Source organism: Indicator indicator, chromosome 4 (assembly GCF_027791375.1).
Source record: "Indicator indicator isolate 239-I01 chromosome 4, UM_Iind_1.1, whole genome shotgun sequence".
NCBI classification, from domain to species: Eukaryota; Metazoa; Chordata; class Aves; order Piciformes; family Indicatoridae; genus Indicator; species Indicator indicator.
The window spans coordinates 24,674,724-24,698,010 of record NC_072013.1 but is presented as its reverse complement, the minus strand read 5'-3'; the positions used below and the strand labels follow the sequence as shown (position 1 = coordinate 24,698,010).

Here is a 23,287-nt window from a genome sequence, read left to right as displayed (position 1 = left end):
TTTAGCACCTTTTTCTGAAGCTCAGCCCACTCTGGGATTTTCCACGCAGCAGCTGGTGAGTGGGATTGCTGGCAGGCCTTTTTGTTTCCCATGGCATCAAGGCTGAGCAAGGCTGTGTTCTAGCTCCTACTGGGTTTTACACTGCATTTCCTTTGCTGTCTGCCCCAGAAACATGGGAAAAGGAGGCTGTGTGCCCTTTAGGCTCAACAGCAAATTGTACAACGACATCATGCAAGCATAGTTTGCTGCCCTGTGAACTGAAAACTGTTTTGGGAGCTCAGACCATCTGCTGACCACATCCTTTTTTGCACACACACCAATTTCTGAATGGGCACAAGCTGTTCACCAGAGTGCCAGTGAGCTGGTGCAGTCCTCCTAAGCTGCATGAAGAGTCTCTGCTGCAGAGGCTGCCCATACCTGCCCATACCATTTGAAGCCAGGGTGGGTGTCAGACACCGCTCAGAGAAGAGGCTGAGATAGGTGTCCAGAAAATCCATCTCTAGCATCATCAGTTTGACAATGCCAATATTGCACAAGACGTCCTTGCCAACATGACCTACATTTGGAGATGTCTCCAGTGATATACTTGTCGACATGATAATTAAAGAAAGGGCAAGGTACAGCAATGAGTGTTGACTTTGTATGCTCTGTTGTAATCTTCAAAGCTAGCGCCTGCACTGATTTAATTTGTAAATATGGAGAGACAGTATCGTTTTCAAGATACTGCTGTGGACATGGAGAAGTGGAAGCTTCTGGTTTTGCCATGGTGGCAGGCTGCAGGGTACTCAGCCTGGGCAGAGGACATGGCTTCAGGTGTCCTGGCCCCAGCAAAGGGTTCAAAAAAGATTTGGATATCATACCATAAGTACAGAAATTTGACCAGATGTTAAAAAGTTTTGAGCTGGTGTGAAAATAACACTGAACTTATAACAGACATGCACCAGCACACCCTCCTCCCCTACTGCCTTCACCCTTTGCTTACTTCCTGAATTCTCTGAGAAGCCACTTTCAAAGTGAATCAGGATCTCCCATCAGTCAGGCCACGGGGCTTCTGCAGGTTAAGACTGTAGCAGTGAATCATTTCAGAGCTCTGGCTGGAGCAGGCCACTATAGCTTAGACTTGCTCAGCAAGGGCAAGAAATTACCATTTTCTGTCTCCAGCATACACTCCTTGCTCTAAGAAGCTGCAAAGGTTGACCACTGATGACAGGAGAAAGCCCTAGCACAAAGTCTCACACAGCCCTTGCGAAAGAGTCGGAGAGGAATCACACCCTTTCAGATGCCAGAATTTTGCATCCAACCTCTGCAGTGCCCTACCCACAGGGTTACTCTATCACCAGTAATTTCAGCATCATAAAACTTTTCTTTGCAACCAGTTGATATGGCAGAAGAGGTGACTGCCACCATGCTCTATCTGGTGACTGCCACCATGTGTCCCCATCCAGGCTTGCACATGCTGTAAGTAAAGATAAATGGGCACACTACAGCAGTAAGCGTAACAGGTGCCATCAGCATGGCCACAAATTTCAATGCAATACCATCCTGATCCAGAGCTTTACTTCCAGGCTTTTTTGGTTTCCATTTAGCAACATGTCTATCTTTGCTTCAGTCCAAATTTAGGACTTGTTTTCATCCCCTGCCTTGCCTGAACTCAGAACTCAACTGCTAAATCAGTGAAACTCAGCTTTGCAGTGAAACGCTGAATGCTACTGCTTTCAAGACAGCAAACGGGGAAAAGGCATCATCTGAGTAACAAAAGGCAAGGATAAAACATTCTTTATTCTTACATGGTGTTGAAAGACAGAAGCGGAGGCTAAGGTAGAGGTAACAGTAAGTTAATGAGAGATGCTGGATTCTGGTTAAATAAACAGTTTCTCCCCATAAATCTTGGCTCTCATCCCCTCTGCTTTATTTTTATCCTTGACAAATGTTTTTGCCACTGCCTTTACTTTTGATGCTTTTGCAAAGGTGGTTCCACATTTCTCTACTTCTTCAGCATAATTATCCAGCTGTAAAAAAGTCAGGAAAAATAATAACCTGTCTTACACCATGTAATATTCACCCTGGCAGACCAAGCTAATAATGTCAGCAATAGAAGGAAAATTGCAGAACGGTCTTTGGTGTTTTCAGTTACCCAGGTTATTAGGTGCACAAGCCAGAGCTTGGCTCTCTTTTGTGCCACGGCAGAATTCACCTCTATTTCATCAGATTCACCCTGAGCACAGTTCTGACCTGAAAAGTGACCTTTTAAGGACAGCTGCCTCTTGATCAGCAAATCTGGTCCCTGCTGTGAACTGTCATGGTTTTTAGGCTGGTTTCCCAGAGAAGCAAACCTTAAGTAGCCTTGCACTGTGTGAGAGCACTTGTGCTGATGTCCACTCAATCTGTCTTCCCTGTAGCTGTTGAACCTGCAAGCTAGCTTCAGTCTGGGTCAGCAGGTGCATTGGAGGTAAACATGCTCACAAGTCCCTTGAAAACAGAGCTCAGAGGAGGAACAGAGCTGTTTGCACCAACAAATACAGTGAGATGATATGGGAAATAATATACTGAGCCCCAGACACAAACCCATGTGAACCAGGGCCTACTCCAGGTGGTGCTCACCGAGCTCCTCTTCTGTCACTGGTAAGCTCCCCACAATCTCTCCCTTTACACCTTGCAATACTCTTTTTAATGCTTCTCCTAAGCAGAACCAAAAGGCCATTTGGAAGAAAAACGGATGTGGCTCCCTACAGCAACATGACCAGGACAAGATTTTCTTCTCATTTATGGAGGAGCCTGCTCTCACAGTAGGAGCAGACTGCTCCCTGAAGAGTCACAACAGGACAGTCCTGCCTCTGTTCAATAGTCATAGAACCCACACAGGTCCTCGCTACTGCATTTTGCTGTCATGCATGTTGCCCAACACTGCGCAGGCCCTGCATGCATTATGGAATACACCTAATTAATTATGCATTCTGGGGAGATGTTTGATCCCATAATGAGAAGTTTGGAAAGCACCCAGGAACTGAAGTCATCCAGAAGAGACAGTTCTCCTTCCTTCTTATTTTAGGAACTGCTCCAAATTCGACCATTCATTTGCAGCCTTGCAGTTACTTGAGCTAAATTGTCCCCCAGGTTTGAAGAATCACTTCAGCAACTGAACACTGAGGAAATCCCTTTGCATTTACCATGCTTTGAAATGCTTCAGGGGTCCTGAAGCACTTGCACTTTTTCCAGCTGGAAGAGCACTTCCAGACCTGTTCTGCAGAGGCTCATGGAGCTCTGACACCACAGGAGAACTCAAAAGGGACTGTCCCTTAAATGGAGATTTTAGCTTAAAGAAGCATTCAGCCAAGGCTCATCTCTGGAGCCAAGAAGAAAGCAACAAGTTTTAGATGCCAGGGATAAAGAGATTCATAAAGGGGTCAGTTAGATAAAAAGCACTAAATATACATATGCATATATATACACATATATATATTTGACCCAGTAAATTTGCTGTAGTGACTGCTCCCAGGTTGGTGATGAGGAACAGAACTTCCTGAGAACAAATTTCTGCTTTTGATGCTCCCACTGCACAGCCATGCACAGAAAAACGAGTCCTGTGCATACTGCTCACTGTGACTTGCATCACAACCAAGACTCTAGGGCACCTTGGGAAGAGCAGGAAAGGCCTCAGCAGCAGCTGATGGGGTATGGGACTCGTGGAAGGAAGGGGAGCTGCAGGGCTCCTTCGTAGGAGGAACACAAAGGAGCTAGAGATCAAATGAAATAAACAGCTTCTCCCTTCCCACTTGACAAATCCAAACATCCCAGCAATAAATATTAATACCAGTCACTATTAATGCCCGAAGGCAAAACTTAGATTACAATAAAAGTGAAAGCTGCAGCAAAATATCTGATTTGAAAAAAAGTCCTGAGAAAATAAGGAAGTTTCACTTCTTGCCTACTCGAAGCACAAGTGACCAGATTTGTTTGAAGATTAAAACAGACTGCAGGCATTGAAAATGCTAGCCATAAAGCTTTAGAGTTACTTAATACAGTGAAATATAAATGGCAAGTGATCCCAGGTTATTTTAGAAAAGGCTGGCTGTAATTTACAGCCTGGTTCGAGTGATTAGTGGAGGACGAATAGCAAAAAAGCTTCAGTAATTAAATTTCCAAACAGGAAAACAAAGATTCTTACACTTTAAAAAGCAAGAAATGGATTTAAATAAATATACTGCTTTTACCCCTCTCAGCAAACAAGCCTACTGTCTGACATGGTGGACAAGAGTTTTACAGCCCTACAGGTTCTCCATGGTAAAGCTAAAGACCATTTAACTACATCTCAGCCATGAAAGCAACAAAGCATCATGGAAAGTTAAATGTCGCATTAAGGGGTTTTTCAGTCTGAAAAATATGTAACTTCCATCAGTATCCTTGTGCTGGTAAAGTTAATGCTGGGGGGGAATTTCCAACCCACCACGATCCTGTGGTGCATTGTACCCCTAATGCTTTTAGCTGTAAGTCAGAATCGTCCGAGTGGATGATGACACTGGTGTGACAATCGCTGATGTGAAATTGCCGCTCTGCATGGAACAACCGATCCCTGGAGCTCTTCGCAAAATCGTCCAGACGAAGACCAACGAGATCCGTGCTTCTGCGCTTGAGGGACATCCTGTGGCCGCTGTACACACTGCAGCGTCCCTCTACACTTCGACTTGCAGAAGCGACCGACCGACCGACCAACCAACCGTCCACCAACCTACTCACCACCAGACCCTGCAGGGCGGCCCCTAGCTTTTCATCAGGTGCCCCACGCCACCGACTCCTGCTCCTCTGGGCACCGCAGACACAGCACAACTAACACAGGTAAAGTGTCTCCACACTCCTATCACGCTGGTGGCTTCACCACTGACGTGGAAACATGAGAAAGCACTTCAGGCTTTGTCTGGGTAAATGGAGAGGCAAAAAATAATTCCGTGCTTAGACTGCTGTGTGGAGTTGGTTACAGCACTCACGCTAAGGTCTTGTAGGAGACATCTGCAGGCAGACAGGACTTTACCTCCAGACAGGCTGACTGAAGACCATGAGATTGTAATTTACTTTCTGATCTTACATCCCCATATGTTTTAACAGAATTATTTTCATAATGAGATACTTCATGATCTAATTTTATTCACCTAATACATTCAGTGTGATCAGCAACTACAAGGAAAGATGGACTGTGTAAATATTTTGGTTTTATGCTTTGAATTTCATAAGGATATTAAATGATAACATAAGGGTATTAATGGGATGAGGACTGCAACATTTCTATGCCTTGAAATTCCTTGCTGTGGTTCCCACAGCAACCATAACCATGGACACTCATGTATTTTACATCTGAGTCTCAGCTCCAAGTGCTGAAAGCAAATAAACAAAAATCAGGCAAAAGCCATTCCTCTCCCCCCTCCCGCCTCCTGGAGTGTCTTACCTGCCAAGTCACAACCCCACCCCTATAAGGCATTAATGACACTTGTAGGTGAAGATGAACTCCCAACAACTGGCAGTCAATGCCCTGGACATGGCTTCTGTGCACAGATACTGATAGGACCCACAGCCATTAATGGTGACACAGCTTCTGTTCTCAGTTATTGCTGGAACAAGAGATCACCATTCGTACCAAAAGTTGAAACATTTTCAGAAGGCTTAAAAAAGATCAGTTATGGGGCTTTCAAGTTCTTTTGCTTAGAATACCATGATGTTTCAACTTCAGAAGCATTGGGTAAAGAGACTGCTCCTCCATGGTTTTGATTTTTATCCAGCCCCTCTGTTTAGAGACAGTACATTAAAGGAAGACCAGCAGAAACAGTAACATGAAAACCATTGAGCTATGTAGGTATGTTCAAAGGACAGCTTTTTCCTGCTCTCAAGTTTGTCAGAAGTGAGAAGCTCTCACAAAGATAACAGTTACTATTGGTACTGTCTTGTGTTTCTTGGATGTCTCTAAGCATTTGCTGCAGCTGTAATGCAGGACACTGACATGCCTTTTGTATGAAGAGGCATAACTTTCATTCTTATCCATTGCACTAGGCTGAGCTTTTATCCAAAGCTTATGCAACAGTTTCTTCTCTGAAGTGGTAGGAGTAATGGTCAGTGGTGAAATCAACAAAACAACTCACTGCTATCAGAGAGAAAAATTCTGGTCAAAGGTGGAATTTTTAGAATTACACTTCATCAGAATGTCAGACGTGGGGTTAAATGGCAGCACCAATAACTCCTTGTAAAGTGACCCTATCTTTACAGGAAAGCCCCAGGGCTTTTTCTAGGGAAACTCCTAGAAATGTGGCTGTATTGACAGTTAAAAGTATAGGAAGCTGCTAAACTACAGGCTTAAAATTAAACCTTATCCTATAGTGGGATCAGCTTTCCAAAACTATTATTTCCTGAACATCTGCAGCGTGATTTAGAAAACAAAAAAAAATCTGCATTATTATGACCCCTCTAAATAGCAGAAATACCATCTACTGCTGAGATTCTGTCAATATTTAACTCTTTAGATTACTAAGAAAAGGGACGGTCTTAGATAGCTAGCTGCTGTTTGTACAGCAAAAAATACCCAACCTCTGCACCCCTGAAACAGAGAGAATGACATTACTTTGCAGGTGGCCTTTGCCCATATCTAGAGAGGTACTCGAGCCCTGCTGGAACCAAAACCAGTACAACCAAGCAGCAATGTAGGTACACTGCTGCTCCAGACCAGGGCTGGCTTAACAGAGAAAATGGTTCTCTGGCTTGGCTGCAGTACTAATTAAACTGTAATCCACAACACAGTGTATGACACACCAGCTATGGAAAAAGATGATTAAAAGCCTCTATCCCAATAGCCAACGTGTATCTGAGCTTTTAACTGAATTGGAGAGATCTCTATTTAAATTCTAGATCTGCTACAGTACTCCCATACAACTCAAAGGACTCCTGAACCTCTGACTTAATTTCTTTAATATAAGAATGTGGACACTAATTTCAGATGAGTTTTTTTGTTTGTTTTTTTAGAATAATCTATCTCGACAAAAAAATGCTGCAATTAAAAGAACCTGGGATACAGTAGCTCACCGCATTTGATCCTGAAGTTTCACTGGACTACAACAGAAAAAAGTGAACCTTGCCCAAATTTGTACTGAAAATCTTTGAACCCCCAAAGATTGGACCAGTTAGTTTAAACAGAAGTAGTATGCAAAACACTTAGACCAGTGGGACGAGCTGTTCCTCTAGCTCTCCTCTCTACTTCTTCTCAACAGTGGTCGAGGACCTTAAACCTTGTGAAGAGGTCAAACAGACTGAAGCGTTTTTGAAAGCCTAAGCACAGGGAAGGTTTGCATGAGAGAATGTTTATCCAAACTTGTTTGTTCATGCTCAATGTTAAGATTATTTATAATGTCCATATCTTTAAGCACTTTTAACCCCCTGCAACCCAAATGCTAAGACATTTTTCTCTGCTTGACCCAGCAACCACAATGTTTTCAGAGCTGGATAACATGGGTTTTAGCGATGCAAGCCTTTAGTCACAAGCGCATTACAAACACCCTCCAACACACCGTTTAGGACCACACATTCCAGGGCACCAGTCATGCCATTACATAAAAACCACTTCTCGGTTGCTAGACACATCTCAAAACACCTAGGCCTGCTGATACCTCCTCACCACATGCTGACCTCCCATATTTTTAAAACTTGTCTGTTAAGGAGAGAAGGAATAGCTGCAGCTCTACAGAGTCAAATCAGTAGTGGTGCTGATAACCCTACAGAGATCCCCAAGGAACATGAACAAGTAAAAGGGCTGTGTTTGGGAAGAAGTTCATCTTTGGTTTGGAGATCTGTTAAAACCAGCTTTTTTTCCCAGGCTGCTCCTAGAGGTCCTGAACAGCAAGCATGCAACACACTAATTTAAAAAAAAAAAAAAAAAAAAAAAAGGTGTCTTCTTGCAACTTGTTGGTCTTACAAGGCTTACAGGAAGGAAGCTGTTAAAAATCTGTTTCTGACTATTGTTATTTTTTTTAAATTCCTCAAATGCAGATTTACTCTGAAAGAACCTTTTGAGAACACTTTACAAAAAATACTGAAGTGCAAATTTCAAATGTCAAAGGAACTATGATACTGGTGCACTTTTTAGAAACAATTGCATATTTAACAGGTGAAGTAGGAACAGAGTATTTCAGAAAACGTTTAATATGAAACCTTTTGGAACTTCCATTGAATACAGATTTACATCATTCATCAGAACGCTTTTTCAGTTCAGACAACAAAGTGCACTGCTGAGTGAAAAAATACATTTGGAGGAGTGCTTGAAACGTAGAAAGTGAAAGGATAGGTGATCCTTCACCTGAGAAAGTACAATGACTGCCCTGAAATGTCTTATTGCTATTACAGAATGGAGTTTTCACAAAAAAAAAAAAACAACCCCAAACCAGAACCATACTGAGCAGCACAGGCACAGGCACAGGCACTGAAAGCCAAGTGAACTTCGGTAGCACCCAGAGTTCTCAAGCCATGGCATGACACAGAATATACAGAGAATAAAACGCAAATTCAGGAATATTTACATTTAACAACTACCATTACCCTTTAGACTAGCATAATCAATATCAATGCTTAAGGGGAAAGAGTGGGCAAGTCTCCTGCCTTCACAGACTAGAGATCACAAGCATTAACTTGCAAAATACTAAGGATTTTGCCTTATCACCTTGGGTCAAATCTGAACTGTGTACTATGAATAACTGTTAGCTTACTGCATCTTTAAAATGCAAATTTAGGCTCCAGTTTAAAGCACGTTATGTCCATGCTTAAGTGCTTCTCTGAAATACAACCATAAAACATTAATACAAAGAGTCAAGTAGATAATGCAGGATATTATCAACAGAAGTCCTTGATGAAATAAACTGAGTCTCAGTAGGAAACAACATACAAAGAAATCTCTTCATTCTAGTTTGCAAACTCAAGGAGTCTCACCACAGTGATGGCTTAAAAGTGGGGACAATCCTAGAGCAGCTTGGCATCCTACAGAGAGCTATCTGAACACCAGCGAGTTCATCAAGAGCAGGTTTCCACACTGCATGTTAAAAGGAGTGACAGTGGAGTCCCTTGGCAGCGGAAGCCAGAGACACAACTGGCAGAAAGCTACCAAAAGCAATACAACCAGAGCCAAGTGCAAGCACATTGGAAGAGTGCTGCAAGGAAAAGTTTTAGCTGCTGCTGCCTATGGCTGTAGTTTAGCAAGTTGGACGTTACAACAGAGGAGATCAACGACCAATCTGATTCCCACTTTTGGGTTCCAATACTGTGCATACCCAGAACACAAAGGACAGTGCTGCCACGCATGCGGCAATACCTCAGAACAGCACCGACTAGGACTTGGAGACTGCATCAAAATACAATCACTGAGAGTTCTTTTGTGCTTTGCATCAGTCTGACCTAGCCTAAGGTGGAGAACTTGGTCCAAAACGTAAAGTCACTAGCCAGCACTAAGCACATGCTTCTAGACTGCCTCATTCTGTAGAGGAATGGTGGGACGACAGAAAAGTGTTCTTAGCTGCAATCAATACCCATGTGCCAAAAGGATAAACGTACGGTTTTAGTAGTTCAGCAGTAGAATAGAGGCATTTACCCAACTTTTAATGACAAATCAACTACATTTGTAAAATTTGTTTCAGACTTAAATAATAAATAGGTGGGCAAAATATAATGCAAGACTTACTCAGTAGGAGCGAATTTTTAATAATCTCATGAGATCTACTTAGAAAACAGGACTAATAATGTTCACAACCGTAAATCCAAACCCTTCACACACTTCCCCCCCGAACCCTCCCCCACAGAGCAGTGAACTGTAAACCTGCAATTCCTGGTTATCACTTCAGTTATTTTAAATATTAAGTTAAGTGTTTCCTCCTTGGCCATTTCAATTTTTAGCACCAAAATTAGCCCCAAAGGAGGTACTGGTACAGCTTGATGTTGTAAATGAATTGTTTACATATAATACTTTATATATGATACACACATACTGTACATTCACACGTCCACACAAACAGGAGGCATATTTAAATGAATATATTCTGTGTTTCGGTTTGTTGTCAAAGACTTAGGAGCAATGGAAATAAAGCAGAAGGGGTAGTATTTTACATAGTAGGCAACTTTAATGCTGTAGTGCACTTATAAAAAAGTCCAACTCTCCCTCCCAGCTCAGCAGCTTTTTTTTTTCTCTTTAATATCACTATTCAGAAGGATGCAGAAGTTATTGCCTAAATGTTATTCTATACATTTCCATCGGAATTCTCAAAACCACTTGAAATTGCTAACTAATTTACAACTTAACTATTTCTCTTGTTACAGCTTTAACTCATTGGCAATTTTGGAAGCAATGTTTTTAAAAGCTATGGATGTTCCCGATATCCGCTTAAAGCGAACTCCATTCAGGGACAGTCTTGGCAGTTTACACACCTCCATCTCCCACTGTACAAGGTTTTCTGCGTGCCCATCTCCATGGACACAGAAAAGCAAGAAACGCTCTCTTTGTTCATAGTCACAATTATTGGCATCCAAGACCTTCCGTATTTCCCTCATCATGTCATTGGGATCCATGGAGCTGGTGGTTTTCATGCTCCAGGTAAAACGCAGCGACCGAGGCTTGGCTTCCTTGTTCTCATCCTTCTGATCCACAGCTACATTGCGGCTGAAAGACAGGAATTGACTTGTTAGCAGAGCCAGCTCTCTTCTCCAGGTCTCATGTTAATGAAGCAAACTAACACTCAGTGCACACTACTGGTATTAGAGCAGCATCTAGAGGCTCCAGCTGCACACAATGCCCCGCTTTCCCAGCTGCTGTACAAACACACACTCAAGGTAAAGCATTAGCTGCTGGGGCTGAAATGAAGGTATGGTGCGATGGGTGACAACTGAAAGTCATTGGAGTCAGGAGCATGAGGGAAATGACCTTGCGGAGATGAAACTACATGCATCACCTACAATTTAAGGCAGGTTCTGCTCAAACTCCTATTTCTCAGGCCACAAGGACAGCTGAAACACCAGTTAGGTGCTAGAAGTTTCTGGAACACTCAAATCGCAGTGACTTGTGACAAAAAAAACTCTCAGCCCAGGTCATGGGTGTGCCAGCTCATGGGTGCACACTCATACACCATGGGGGTGAGGCCCATGCAGGAAGATCCTGGCTGCTTCTCTGCACCTCATCCTGTAAAGCAGGGTGGAGATCAAGCACTAAGAATGCTCATGGAGTCCCACTGTAGTTACCTGCAAGCAGGGGGAAGGACGGCAGGACCAAGGGGACCTTGCCAAGGGTGACCCACCTATTGACACAGCACCAGCACGTGCCACCTAGTTCTGGGATGGTTCTGGGATAGTTTCACTCTGGCCTCCCTGCACTGGTAAGCATTTGAGGTAATCACTAGAGACCCCCCACACTGTACGCTATAGAGACACCTTCAACTGGAGGAAATACTTTGTCTCTTAAATTAGTCAGCATTTAAAAACAGTGACAGGTAGAGGTAAAGTGATGAAATAATTTTGCTGCTACAAGCCTTGCAGGTAAGCACCTTTGAGACTGAAACATGGAAGGGGAGCTGGAAGTCACTATTAGACACCTCCTCAACACGGTTCGTAAAGATGGTGAATAAGAAAGCTACTGTTATGGTCACACTTTTATGAGAGAAAGCACAAGATATTGAGGCTGCATTTCCTACATCTGCACTTTTTAAATTGTTTTTTTATTTGTTTTAAACCGAAAAAAACTTCTCCTTTGGTAAGAATATAAAATTATGAAGGACAAAGAAAAATGTTCCAGAAATTTCTAGTTTGCAATGATTCATCTACTTCAACTAAAACAAGTGGCCACGCAGCTAAAGAACAAGGACCTACATTTGGACCTCCAGGGGAAAAAATATGAGGATTTGTTTTATGATTATCTGCAAGCACTGTCAGTCACCTCTTCAAATTTACCTGTCCTCAAAGCAAGAGGCTTAAGTGTACTGACTGTCATGCTTAAGTATTTTACAAAAACACCTAACCTAAATGACCCTAAACCATGCAAGTTTAGGTCTCATGTTGAATGTCAAAATGCAATTTACAATATTAAGTCAAGATGCTCTTTAAAATTTTTGGCAATGAATTTCTTCTACCACCATTAAGCAAGCAATTATGAAAAAGTGACAGCAAGGACAAAACTAAATAAATATATTTCTCAAAGATAACTTATTTCATGTTTTTACCTTCTGTTAGAAAGACTTCCATTAACTGTGAGAGTCATAAGATTATGCTGTCAAATCCAGCTACATGATTTGCTGGATGCTATGAAATTCAGCGAGAACATTAAAGAGTACTTTTGTTTTAACTTTAAGGTTTTAATTTAATAAGGCTGTCAGGGGGCAGAAGTTTCATTCAGTGCTCATTTTACTTTTGAAAGCTTTTTCCACTTGAAAACAGTTGGCAGAATCAGCACAAGTTTGATCATTTCTAGTATTTTTTGATATGCAGATTTGGAAGAAAAGTGTAATATGAAAATAGTTGTTTAACTATCTGTGATTCTGGAGATGAGAAATATCATCCTTCAGTGGTTATCCCACATGTTCCTAAGGACTATTTGCCTACACATCTACAGGACAACAACAAATTATAATGACTAAAGAGCAAAAAAAACCCCAAACAAAACCACAAAACACACAAGGGAAAAGGCAACAGGAAAGATGAAAGTTTAGAACCAAGTCAATCAGTGCTTTAATAGCTGTTTTGCAGACAGAAATGCTTCTTCATTTAGTTTCACAGCCTTACACAAAACAAAAGCTCCTGCCTGAAGCCACTATGCCACATAGTCAAGGGAAGAAAGGTTCAAACTCACCTAAGAAATATTTTAAACAAAAATTTTACCCTCACCTTGAGCCCTCAAATCTCCCGTTCCTCTCATATTCAGTCGGGAGCCTCATTGAAAAGAATGCAGAAGCAAAAGGAAGTGGGAAAGAGAAGACAAATCTTACACTACAATATACAATATCTGAGCAGATGCTAAAGATACTGTAGTATTCATACCAAAGGTGTGTTAAAATACAAAGCAACAAAGATGTAAAGGACTTTTTAAGTTAGACCAAATTTAGAATATAACATACTGTCCAGCCAAACAGATGTCTATAAACCAACAGCATTTAAAAAGAACATTACGTATGTTTACAATATCTATAGACATTAATAGAGTAGAACCCACCAAAAAAGGGTGAACTTCTAAAAGCAGAAAATGTTACTAACTGCTTATGAATAACTTAATTTTTTTAGGCTAATGATATTTAAAAGTTTTACCTGGAAGTACAATATAGATTTGAAAAAATACCCTATTTACAGACAAGTCTGGTCATGCTGTGTGCTTACATGCACATTAGAATTGAGGTTATTAGGTGTTTAAACAGTACCCAACGCCTTTATACAAAAGAACAAGATGCATATCCATTTTAAGAAAAGTTTAGAGCTAAATCCAAGTTTTTTCAAGCTGAGGTAACTCCATCCTATTAATTCCCACACAGATGCATGTGCCATATCCAAAAAGAGGCTTAAGCTTTCTGTCTTCTTGCATTGCTTAAAGCTACCTTGCTGAGCACTATTCCCTTTAGAGCTGCTCAGTATTGAGCAGAATTAAGGGAAAAATCATCTTCCTCTACCTTCCCACTATTGAAGTACCTTGGTTTGACATCTCAGCATTAATTCTGCTTGCAGAGGCCTTTATAAGGCTCTTATCAAGACCACTCTAAGGTAGCATATTGCTTCACCGAATAACATAAATTAATAGTTTGGTTGACAGGTGTCTAAGGATAGGAAAGTTAGGACAGTAAACCTTTTTCTGTTGCATAGCAGAGGGCTGTGACGAGAGAACAGACTTGTAAGCTGACTCTGCAGTCCCTTTCATGAGGGAACTTTGTTAGCACAGTGGGGAGCACAGCAGCAGCACTTGCAGTACAGGCTATGGAGCCTGCTCTTTGTTCAAAATTCATACTTCTACTGCAAGAGACATCCAGTTAAGAAAGTGGAAAGTCACTCTGCTATGAGCAGCTTGTCACAATACCACCCAATCAGAGCTCTGCTCTCTGAGGTACTGCACAGCACACAGGGGTCTCTGCTAGGAAGCATTTGATTCTGACTAAACAGCTGTCACAAACAATAAGGAATATAATGAGAAGAAAACAACTGACAAGTCCTCAATTAATTCTGCCACTTCAAAGTGGGCTTTTAGTGGCAGTTATTTTCATTAGATGTTGTGTGATTTGTCTATGATGGATAAGACAAGGTGGAAAAAGATTTTTAAGTCTGCATATACAGTCCATGAACTCAGCTTTCATAACAGCTCTGCTAGACTAAGAAGGGGGTAGATGGGAAGGAAAAAACCATCATGTATACTAACAAATCCACACCTTTCACATGATCTGGAAAATGCTCATTTTACTGGGCAAAGCAAGCAACAACTGTGAAAATGCCACTCAACTATAAAAACGAGAGTACCTGGACTTTAAAGAGCCTACTCTGTTCCTACAAAGTGTAAGACAACAGCTCTGTAAAGAACTGCAAGCATTTATGGATTTTTGGTTGTTGTGGGGTTTGTTTTTGGCTTTGTTTTTTTTAAACTTGCCATAGGTCGTAAAAAATGAGAGCATAACCAGTCTTCCCAACAATGAATAGTCTTACTGTTATTGGAATCTGTCCAGAAAAGTCTAAGAGGGAAAAGCCCTAAGGACACTCTTAAGACTCTCTTTTAAGGTTGAAATTAAGCCAAACTGTTTAGTTTTCAAACCACTGTACTCTAAGAAAGATCACTAGTTACAAAGTTTCTGTCAATTTGAAATAATAAATATTCTTTTATGGAAGCTTCTCAGAAAGTCCTTATTTTATTCAGTTTTTCCATGCATCAGTGTTCCATTCATTTAGCAGGAGGAACTGCATTTGGTGACATGCTCCCTAAATATAAGCCACCATGCAAGGCTTTGGAGAGCTGTACCAGTCTCTTCAGATGTTCCTCCCTTCATGAAGGACATGTTTATGGTCCAGTTGTAGAGCACTGGTTATTTGGGAACAGATACTTACTGTACTGCCAGTATTGTTCTGGTGAGCCTGAAAGTCTGCAGCCCTGAGGCCTCCTTCACTGTTCATATAACAATCTTCACTTCTGTGGAAACTGCAAATTGCTAGTTTATGCTCTAAATTTCCTGGGTTTGCTTGTGATTTTACATAAGTTAATTTTATGCACCAAGATTCTCCTTGGTCTTGAGAATGGAACAAATATATGGGAAACGCAGGTCTCATTCATCATGTGATGCCCATACCCTATTCTCCCTTACAGTTTGTGAAAAGCTTTCAAAAATAAGAATGCTTCCATACGTCTGTCCTGAGTTATGCAGTCTTTTCTGTTCTTTACATCTTTGTACACTCTGCGTTAAAAATCCAAACGAAGACAAAGACGACTGTTAAAAAACAGCAAAAAAAGTTCAAGACACTAAAATAAGATCAATTTATGGAAACGGAGTAAAGATGCTGAAATAAAATCCAGAACACAAAGTGATTTTTGCTGTCAGAAAAAAAAAAAGTTAAGACTTCTACAATATGCAGATTGACAAGAACAGTGAATGGCACATGAGAGATACAGAGAATTTATGGCTCTGTACAATACTAGAATCTGGAGGTTTAAAAAGAGTGACTGATTATCTAACTTTTGTTCAGCTCCCTAGAACAATGTTGCAGGACTTATACACATGCTATTGGCTTACTGTAGTTCCTTCAGTATCAAAGACAGGGAAGATTCACAGCATATGAACCAAGAAGGAACAACCGTAACTCCCAAGATTTTCAATTTAATTTTGTACCTACATGATGATCAGGTATGGAGGAACACCACAAACTTGAAACAGAATTTAAAAAGCACAGACTGGTTCTGTGTAGGTGGTGTAAGACTTTGCAAATCTTTTATTCAAAAGACATATATCCATGGAAGCTGTAGCAGCTCTTTCCACAATAGTCTAAGATTTCTGGTCTCAAGTCAAAAGAAATGTTTTTATTAAAAAATTACCTTTAAGTCTCAAATTTGAGACTTAATTTGAGTAACCTTCTAGCTTAAAACTCTGCTCTTATCAGCATTTCCAATCTTCCTTCAGAGCAGCAGTGTAACAAACTTCTACACATCCAGTTGTGGAGGTTGCACAGATGACAATCCTTTGTTTTAAAAGCAATGTGACTACAGAAAGACAAAAGCTCCCTCTTACAAAAGTGGCATGCACCATACAGCTCATGATGCACAATGGGTTAAAACTATTGCTGCTGGTCAGTTTCATCTGCGTGCTGCATTGGATGGTTTCTTTTCTTAATTAACACTTGGTACATGCTCCTTTTCTCAAGTCGGCTGTGACAATGTCAGCCAACCCAACCAACAACAATTCTAAACAGGCATGTTTGGAAGAGCTCTAATCATTATCAGCACGCCACGGAATTTCTCATTTAATTGAATAGGGTAGCTTTAAACTAAGACTGTACGTATTAAACATGTAATTTACACATCTCAGGTCTCCCTGATCCAAGCATTTCCTAAAAATGTCTGACAAACTTCAAATTACATTCACGTATGTAGCCTTGCATTTTGAAAGCCACAACAGATGTCTCGTTTTTGGGCCTGTCTCCCTATTTTTCATCAGTAGCTGAGAACTGAAAGTATCACCCTATAAGAAGCTCCAAGATAGGATAGCTATAAACAGAGTTATACAAAATTCTACTGGAAAATCTAAGGATCAAAGTTCTATAACCAACTAAGTCATAATGGATTAACAAAATATACAGCATCTCAATTTATTCCCAAATTGTAGACCTAAATTCAATCCTTTGAGCTTGAAGTGTGAATCAGACTCCCGAGCTTTTCCCTTCTGTTAATAAATTTGCATAAATGTTGCACTTTGTTTATAAGTGAAATGCTCTACTTGCACTTCAGCTGCAACTCACTTCAGCATCTCCCATTTAAAAATAAAGACACCACCATCACATCTTCAGTCTTCCACACAAAAATGCCAGATTGAGAAGCATCTTCAGTTTGATTTCTATTGTACCAATTGCAGACAACACATTAAATTGATTTTTAAATAAAATATCATAGAACAAAGAGAGAATGTGAATTTAGCATCACTTACCTTTATTTGCTTGTAACCTATGTTTTGTTTATATTTCATCATCGTTAAACACCTCATTCTTCAAACATAAGCATGCTAAGTGTATTAGTACAGAGAACAGAATTACTTTGGTACTACCAACTCTATCAAAGAAAGAAGAATTCACAAGGCATGCTTAGCATCTTGTTACACGGGTGCCACAGATTCTCAGGTATCATCATGAGTTAATGGATTTATTCTATGCTTTCCTTCTCAAGAAAGAAAGGTTTTAGTTCTCAGCAGAAAGTTTAGTTTTCAGAAAACCAAGGCTAGAAAGCCAAATCTCTTGTTAATTGCAGGAGCCACTTTTTTTAAATATAAATAAATCCTACCTTTTGATAAACCTGAATGACATGTTTCTAAAAGAAATTAAGCCAAAATAATAATTAACAAAAAATTTGTACAAAATAAATTGAAAAAGCTATTTAGAGTGAAACATGCAAAAATTTAAAATGCACAATGAAATTACACTTCAGTACATTCTGAGATTAGGCAGACGATTTAGGATTTGAAGAGTCAAACTCTTAGCATTGCTACTTCCAAACTTAAGTTTTCTGGTAAATATGCCACCAGTAGTTACTAGGAATTAAAACACATACTGGTGTCAAAACACTTTAAAACTCATTCTGCAAGGTCACATAAAAATGTGTTTAAATCTTCTTCATGTATTTCAACTAGAAAGCAAAAAGCCCAGTAACTGCTATAATCTTCTTAATCTTCAGAGTTAGGTTTCTGCCCTCCTTCGTAACATTAAGTCAGCTATGTTGTGCCAAGAACTGCCTTAAATATTTATTTAATTTAGTGGTAGAAGTTGTAACAATTGCCTATACCAGAACATAAGTAGTTCATAATCAAAAGGATTTTGATTCCCCATAGAGAATGCTAGAAAATATTAACAGGTTTTAAGAGTTTCAAAGATTTAAAGAGGCATAATCATGTATTTTTTTATGACACTATCCACCTCCTTAGCATTTTCTGCAGAACCCTCATACAACAGAGCCCCAGCTGTAAGAGGTCCTCCAAATACGAGCTTAACCATCTGTAAGAGCACTATTGTGTTACAACTGCATGTTATTTAATCAAGTCCAGATGGAATGTAAATTATTGTCAAAGGTAGGGGGGGAAACTTCAAGAAAACCACACTGTACTGCAGAAGCTGAAACTCTGAGGTAAGAACAGAAGTTTGAATGCTGCCTAAACAACCAAGTGAAAGGCTTGCAAATTCAGTTTGGAACATCAGACGGAAAATTAAAGAATATTGCAAACAAAAGTACAGAAAGAAAAATGAGACAAAAGATGTGTCTGATTAATATTTCACTTGACAAAAAGCAGATGACTTATTTATTTTTAAAAAAAATATAAAATAGTGGGTTTTTTTTAAATATATCTCAACAGAAAAAGAAGAAAATAAAACCCAACCAATCAAATAAACTGCAACAACAACAAAAAGCCCAAACAAAAAAAGAACTTTTATGCAGCACAGTACTTCCCAGGAAAGTGTTAGCTGGCAGACAGCTGAGCAGGGTAAAATATTTACCAAAGGCTAGATTGTCACATTTTGTTTTTTCACAGAAACAACTTCTACATTTTTAAGGAAATCAACTCAATTGAAATCAGCCAGTTGTGAAAAAAAAAAAATGAGAGTGTGAATTAGCATTATTTTGTAGGATGGGAGACTACAAAGGTGCTGAGAGGCAGGCATGTATAATCACAGAACAGGCAGGAAGGAAGGGTACAAAAGTATGGAGATTATCTTAAGATAAAAAAAAAGTCCTCCCTTCTGCAGAGCCCGTGTCTCAGACAGGAGAATGAAGAGCTTGGAGTAAACAGCACAGACCATACTGCCTCACATTTTATCCCATTTGATTCAACTGCTATAAACAAATGGCTTTTATAACCAAAATGAACTATGAAAAAAAATCGTAAGTCAGTGCATTTCAAGTTGCAGAATTTACACCATTAATCAGAGAATATGGACAAAACCACCTAAGCAATGAACTACCACGTCTCTTTCTAACCACCCAGTCACGTTACCACTCTAAGAGGCTTACCTTCTTGTTAATTTTGAAGTCAGTTTACTAAACAGGTTAGTGGAACCCCTGGTTCGAGTCTGAGAGAGTGGTGTTGCTTCATGGGACAGACTGGGGGAGGCTGGCGGCCCGTTGTAGGTAGCAGTACGTCGCTCTCTGAGCTGGCCGTGGAAAGTGCTCCGACTGGCCGTTCCTCTGGGGAAACGAATACGATCAGGTGTGGTTGCGCTGCTAATGCTGTGAGTTGAAGCAACAGGAGTTCTCTGATCTGGAATAGTGCTGGAGCGGAAAACAAACAACAAAAACGTACGCTAGAACATCTTTACTGAAGCACTGCAGTTCTGCAGGAAACACAAAACACTACGTTCTACAGTAAAGCATAAGCAGACACTTTTATATATAGGCCAAGGTTGGAAATATCAACATTACAGCACTGTATGGAATCAAAACTTGTAAGAAGTTAGAATTAAAAGGCTGCCGAAACAGAAACCTACATAGGCAGAAAAATGCAACAGGAATATCCTGGAGAAGACTAGATAAACTAGGCATACAATGTTTGTCTGAGAAGAGTGATAAAGGGATAGATTAGTATAAAGTTTCCTCCCAGGAAAGAGAAGCAATAGGTAACTTTAGTGTGTCTCCCTCCAAGTTCTGTATATACGTGTCTTTGAAAATCTTGCTAATTTGAAAGTATCCTACACAAAATTCGTTACAAGCAAACTGTTCCAAGTTGTGAAGTCCTTCAGGATACATAAAGTCTCCCACAAACTTTGACAATAGGGAATGTCCAATACTCCTAACACTACGAAAAAAATTAAGATTCATTATTGCAGGATTATGTCACAGACAGCCTGACACACCACAAGACAAATGTAAACAATACTTAAAAAAAAAAAAAGAGAGGAAACACACATCTTGTGGGCAATATATACTAAAACAATCTAGAACTAAAATTCCACAGCACAAAGTTAAGAAGCAGTGGGTATAAGTTAGTTTCACAACGATTTCAGGTTCTTACATAGGCCTGAAGTTATCTGCGCCATTGTCTATTGGAGGCAACATCATCTTCGTGTGCACAGAGGCTGACATGGACATCGACTTCTGATGTCGCAGCCGAACACTGGAGAAGGATGTAGTACAAACTGAAGCAGGGCTAGCTGCGTAAGCGAACATTTCTGTCAGGCTGTGAGGGGGTGTGGGTTCAGGCAGAGGCAGAGAGAAGAGCATGATGGACCAACAACAAACTACTGCATAGAGAAAAAGAAAACTTTTCCTTCCATTAACTGATTTATCACAGAACACGAACTCCAACACCCCTCTGCTATGTAAACAGCATACCCTATGCTCCCCTTAAAAAGCATCCTTACTATAGCACTTGACAGCTGTATCATTCTCTTACCATTAGCATTAGTTTGTGGTGATAATATCCTCGATGTACAGAACCTGACTAACTCACAACTTCTGTGCCAAAGCACGGGTATAAGAACTGATGTAACATGTATTTGGTCTTAACATTAAAAAACGCATTAAAACCCCCACCAACTGAACTTTCCAAAAGACTGATGATAGCTCCATTACTGCAGTGAAATACTTTGTTTTCAGAATGTATGCGTGTTAAACTAAAATCAGTGTAAGCTGGGCAAGCCGCCAAATTTCAATCTACATCTGGTAACTGAGGGACTTCATAGGCACAACTGAAAACAGTATCATGATCTTTAACAAGGCCAGAGAGGCCACTCCACATCTCCCCTTCCCCCCCCAAAAGGCCTGTACACGTAGGAAGCAATGAATAACGCTTGGTGTTCTCTGAAGAAAGAGGTAGGACTGTTGAAAAGCATCTCATATTGCTTGGCCATGACCCTTAGATTCTCCAAATTACCTCTCAGACTGATACACACAGTGCTGTCTTTGCAGAAGGGTCAGTAAGCTACCAGCTGTGTAACATCTTAAGATAGAAGCATGAAATAATTTTGTTTCTTTGGGCCAAAAAACCCTCTTAGCAGCCTTTGCATTATCTAGTGATGGCAAGGATGGGAGAAAACTGAAAAGGCATAATTGGGCCTTTCAGGCTGTACCACCATATGTCATTCATCTTAAGTTTGTTTCAAACATAAGGCAATTGTGATTCAGAAATCCTATTCAAAGTTAAGAAATCAGTGACAGTTTCATGACACTATGTATTCACTTCCGAGTTGCTTTATGGTTACACATACTGAAATTCCAGTCCTGTTATCCCATTCTCCTATGTCAGTCTTTGGAGAGGAGAATGCCACTCCAGCTGCAAGTATCAGCTGACCACTTCCCAAGCTTAGCTCCCAAAGCACTAGTAGGAAACACCTCACAGCTCAGACATCACATCTGCTGGCTGAAACAGCTGGTGAAATCTACTTCATTTTTAAATTTTTAGAATCCACAAAACTTCAGTCATGCCTGCATCTCCTTACAACGCTGAATCCGGCGGGATGTAAAGTACAAGCACTACCACAGCAAAGCCTACAAACACAGCCCAGCTTTCACATTACTCCAGGGTATTAAGAAACTGTAAGGAAATGAACATTCATCTCAAAAGCAATACCCTAAAATCAAGTAAGCCCCAAATAATTTGCCACTAACTTCTGCCTCCCTTCCTTTCAATTTGTTGCAAAAGCTGGAGATGAAATAATCTAGTTTTACAATACATTAGACTCGAGTTTTACTTAATCACCTTCCTCCAAAGATGTGATGGCTAAAGGTATCAATAAGGCAGCAGAGTACATAACAAGCATTTCTAGCTCTTCCTCTGAAGCTTTGCTAGAAATCAGCATCCTTGGATTACCAGTCTGGGAACACAGAAGCAGTGAGCTAACACTCACCAATTAGTGCCAAGTCTTATTAAAAATCTGAGGCTGTTGTAAATCATTTGTGTAAAAGAGATTTAAAGCAATTGCCTATCATTATGAAGAGTGTTTCATTGAGTGCGTCCCCAAGTGCGTTGATTAATGCTCAGGCTTTGAAGGAAAGCCAACAGTCATCTCCAGCAGAATGCCTGTGTCAGCCACTCAATGTGTTAAAGTAGGGATGTGAGACTTAAAAACCCTTTGCTTCTACCAGTCTGTCATGGGGTCTTCAAGACTGCGTTCTTCAGCATTCAGTCCACTAACTGATTATTGATTCTTCTGAGTCTCTACACTTTCAGAATTCATTGTGCGAGATAAAAACAGAACAAGCAGCAATAATGCTGCTCTACAGAAAGAGCAGAGACTTTAAATGTGTGCATCTTGGCTTTTAAAGGCAAATCTCCCAGATTTTCACTGGGTCACAGGTAGCACCTGATTGGCTATGGGGGAAAAAAATTTCAATCTGTAACAAATAATTTACAGTAATTACGCCTGCCTTTAACATCTGCCACCAACAGACATTTCAAAAGCAGAGAAAGCATTTTTAACAAAACCCTGGGTTTATACAAAGCCCAGGTTTTCCTTCGGATCTTGTTTCACAGAATAAAAACCATTACAAGTTTCTAAAATTACTTTGACAAGTTGCATGTCCAATAACATTTGAGATGAACCTGAACAGAAGAACCTGAAGGCAGGTAGAATTCATTCCGAAGAGCCAGTCCCGTGTTGATTTAGCCTGCATTAAAGGTTCTTGCATTTCTTGTGATCAGTCAAGCCTTTGGCCAGTTACAGCAACAAAACATACCCAGATGTAAATTCTGAATTTTGTGCCAAATAACAGTAATTCTGAAACTGTGCCAAAATGAACGTGCAGTTTGTTGAAGCATGTCAGACAATAAGGAGTCTCCAATTGTAAAACAATTAGCAATGGAATCTATCTTTTCATTTTTTAACCATCTATAAAGAGTAACACAAGTAGCAACCAAAAACATGCGATAAAAGCTGTAAAGACTATTTTTTTTCTGACAGTGAAAATATAAATGCTCAGACATTTCAAATGGCCAAATCAGGCTAAAGTTTGAAAGGTGAGAAAATTATGTTTGGATACTACATTGACAATAAAAGGATAACCGATTATGGATATAAAATAACATAGCTGCCAAGTACTACTCAACATTAACTGTGAGCTTAATGGCCATTATGTGACAAACAA

The 23,287-nt window shown here is 40.2% G+C and overlaps 1 protein-coding gene across 5 annotated transcripts in view; it reads right to left on the bottom strand.

Annotated features, from left to right (window-relative positions):
• Window positions 1-9,816: 9,816 nt before the first annotated feature.
• Window positions 9,817-23,287, bottom strand: part of MARK3 (microtubule affinity regulating kinase 3) — a 60,752-nt gene continuing 47,281 nt past the window's right edge. Inside the window, exons 15-19 of one of the 5 annotated variants that reach the window (XM_054400598.1) lie at window positions 20,217-20,381; window positions 19,220-19,477; window positions 17,501-17,527; window positions 12,880-12,924; window positions 9,817-10,669 (exon numbers count right to left, since the gene is read on the bottom strand). In XM_054400598.1, coding sequence (XP_054256573.1) covers window positions 10,324-10,669; window positions 12,880-12,924; window positions 17,501-17,527; window positions 19,220-19,477; window positions 20,217-20,381 — 841 coding nt within the window. In that variant the 3' untranslated portion in view covers window positions 9,817-10,323. The remainder of the gene's footprint in view (window positions 10,670-12,879; window positions 12,925-17,500; window positions 17,528-19,219; window positions 19,478-20,216; window positions 20,382-23,287) is intronic. The other 4 variants (XM_054400599.1, XM_054400601.1, XM_054400602.1 and 1 more) reach the window with 4 other exon arrangements.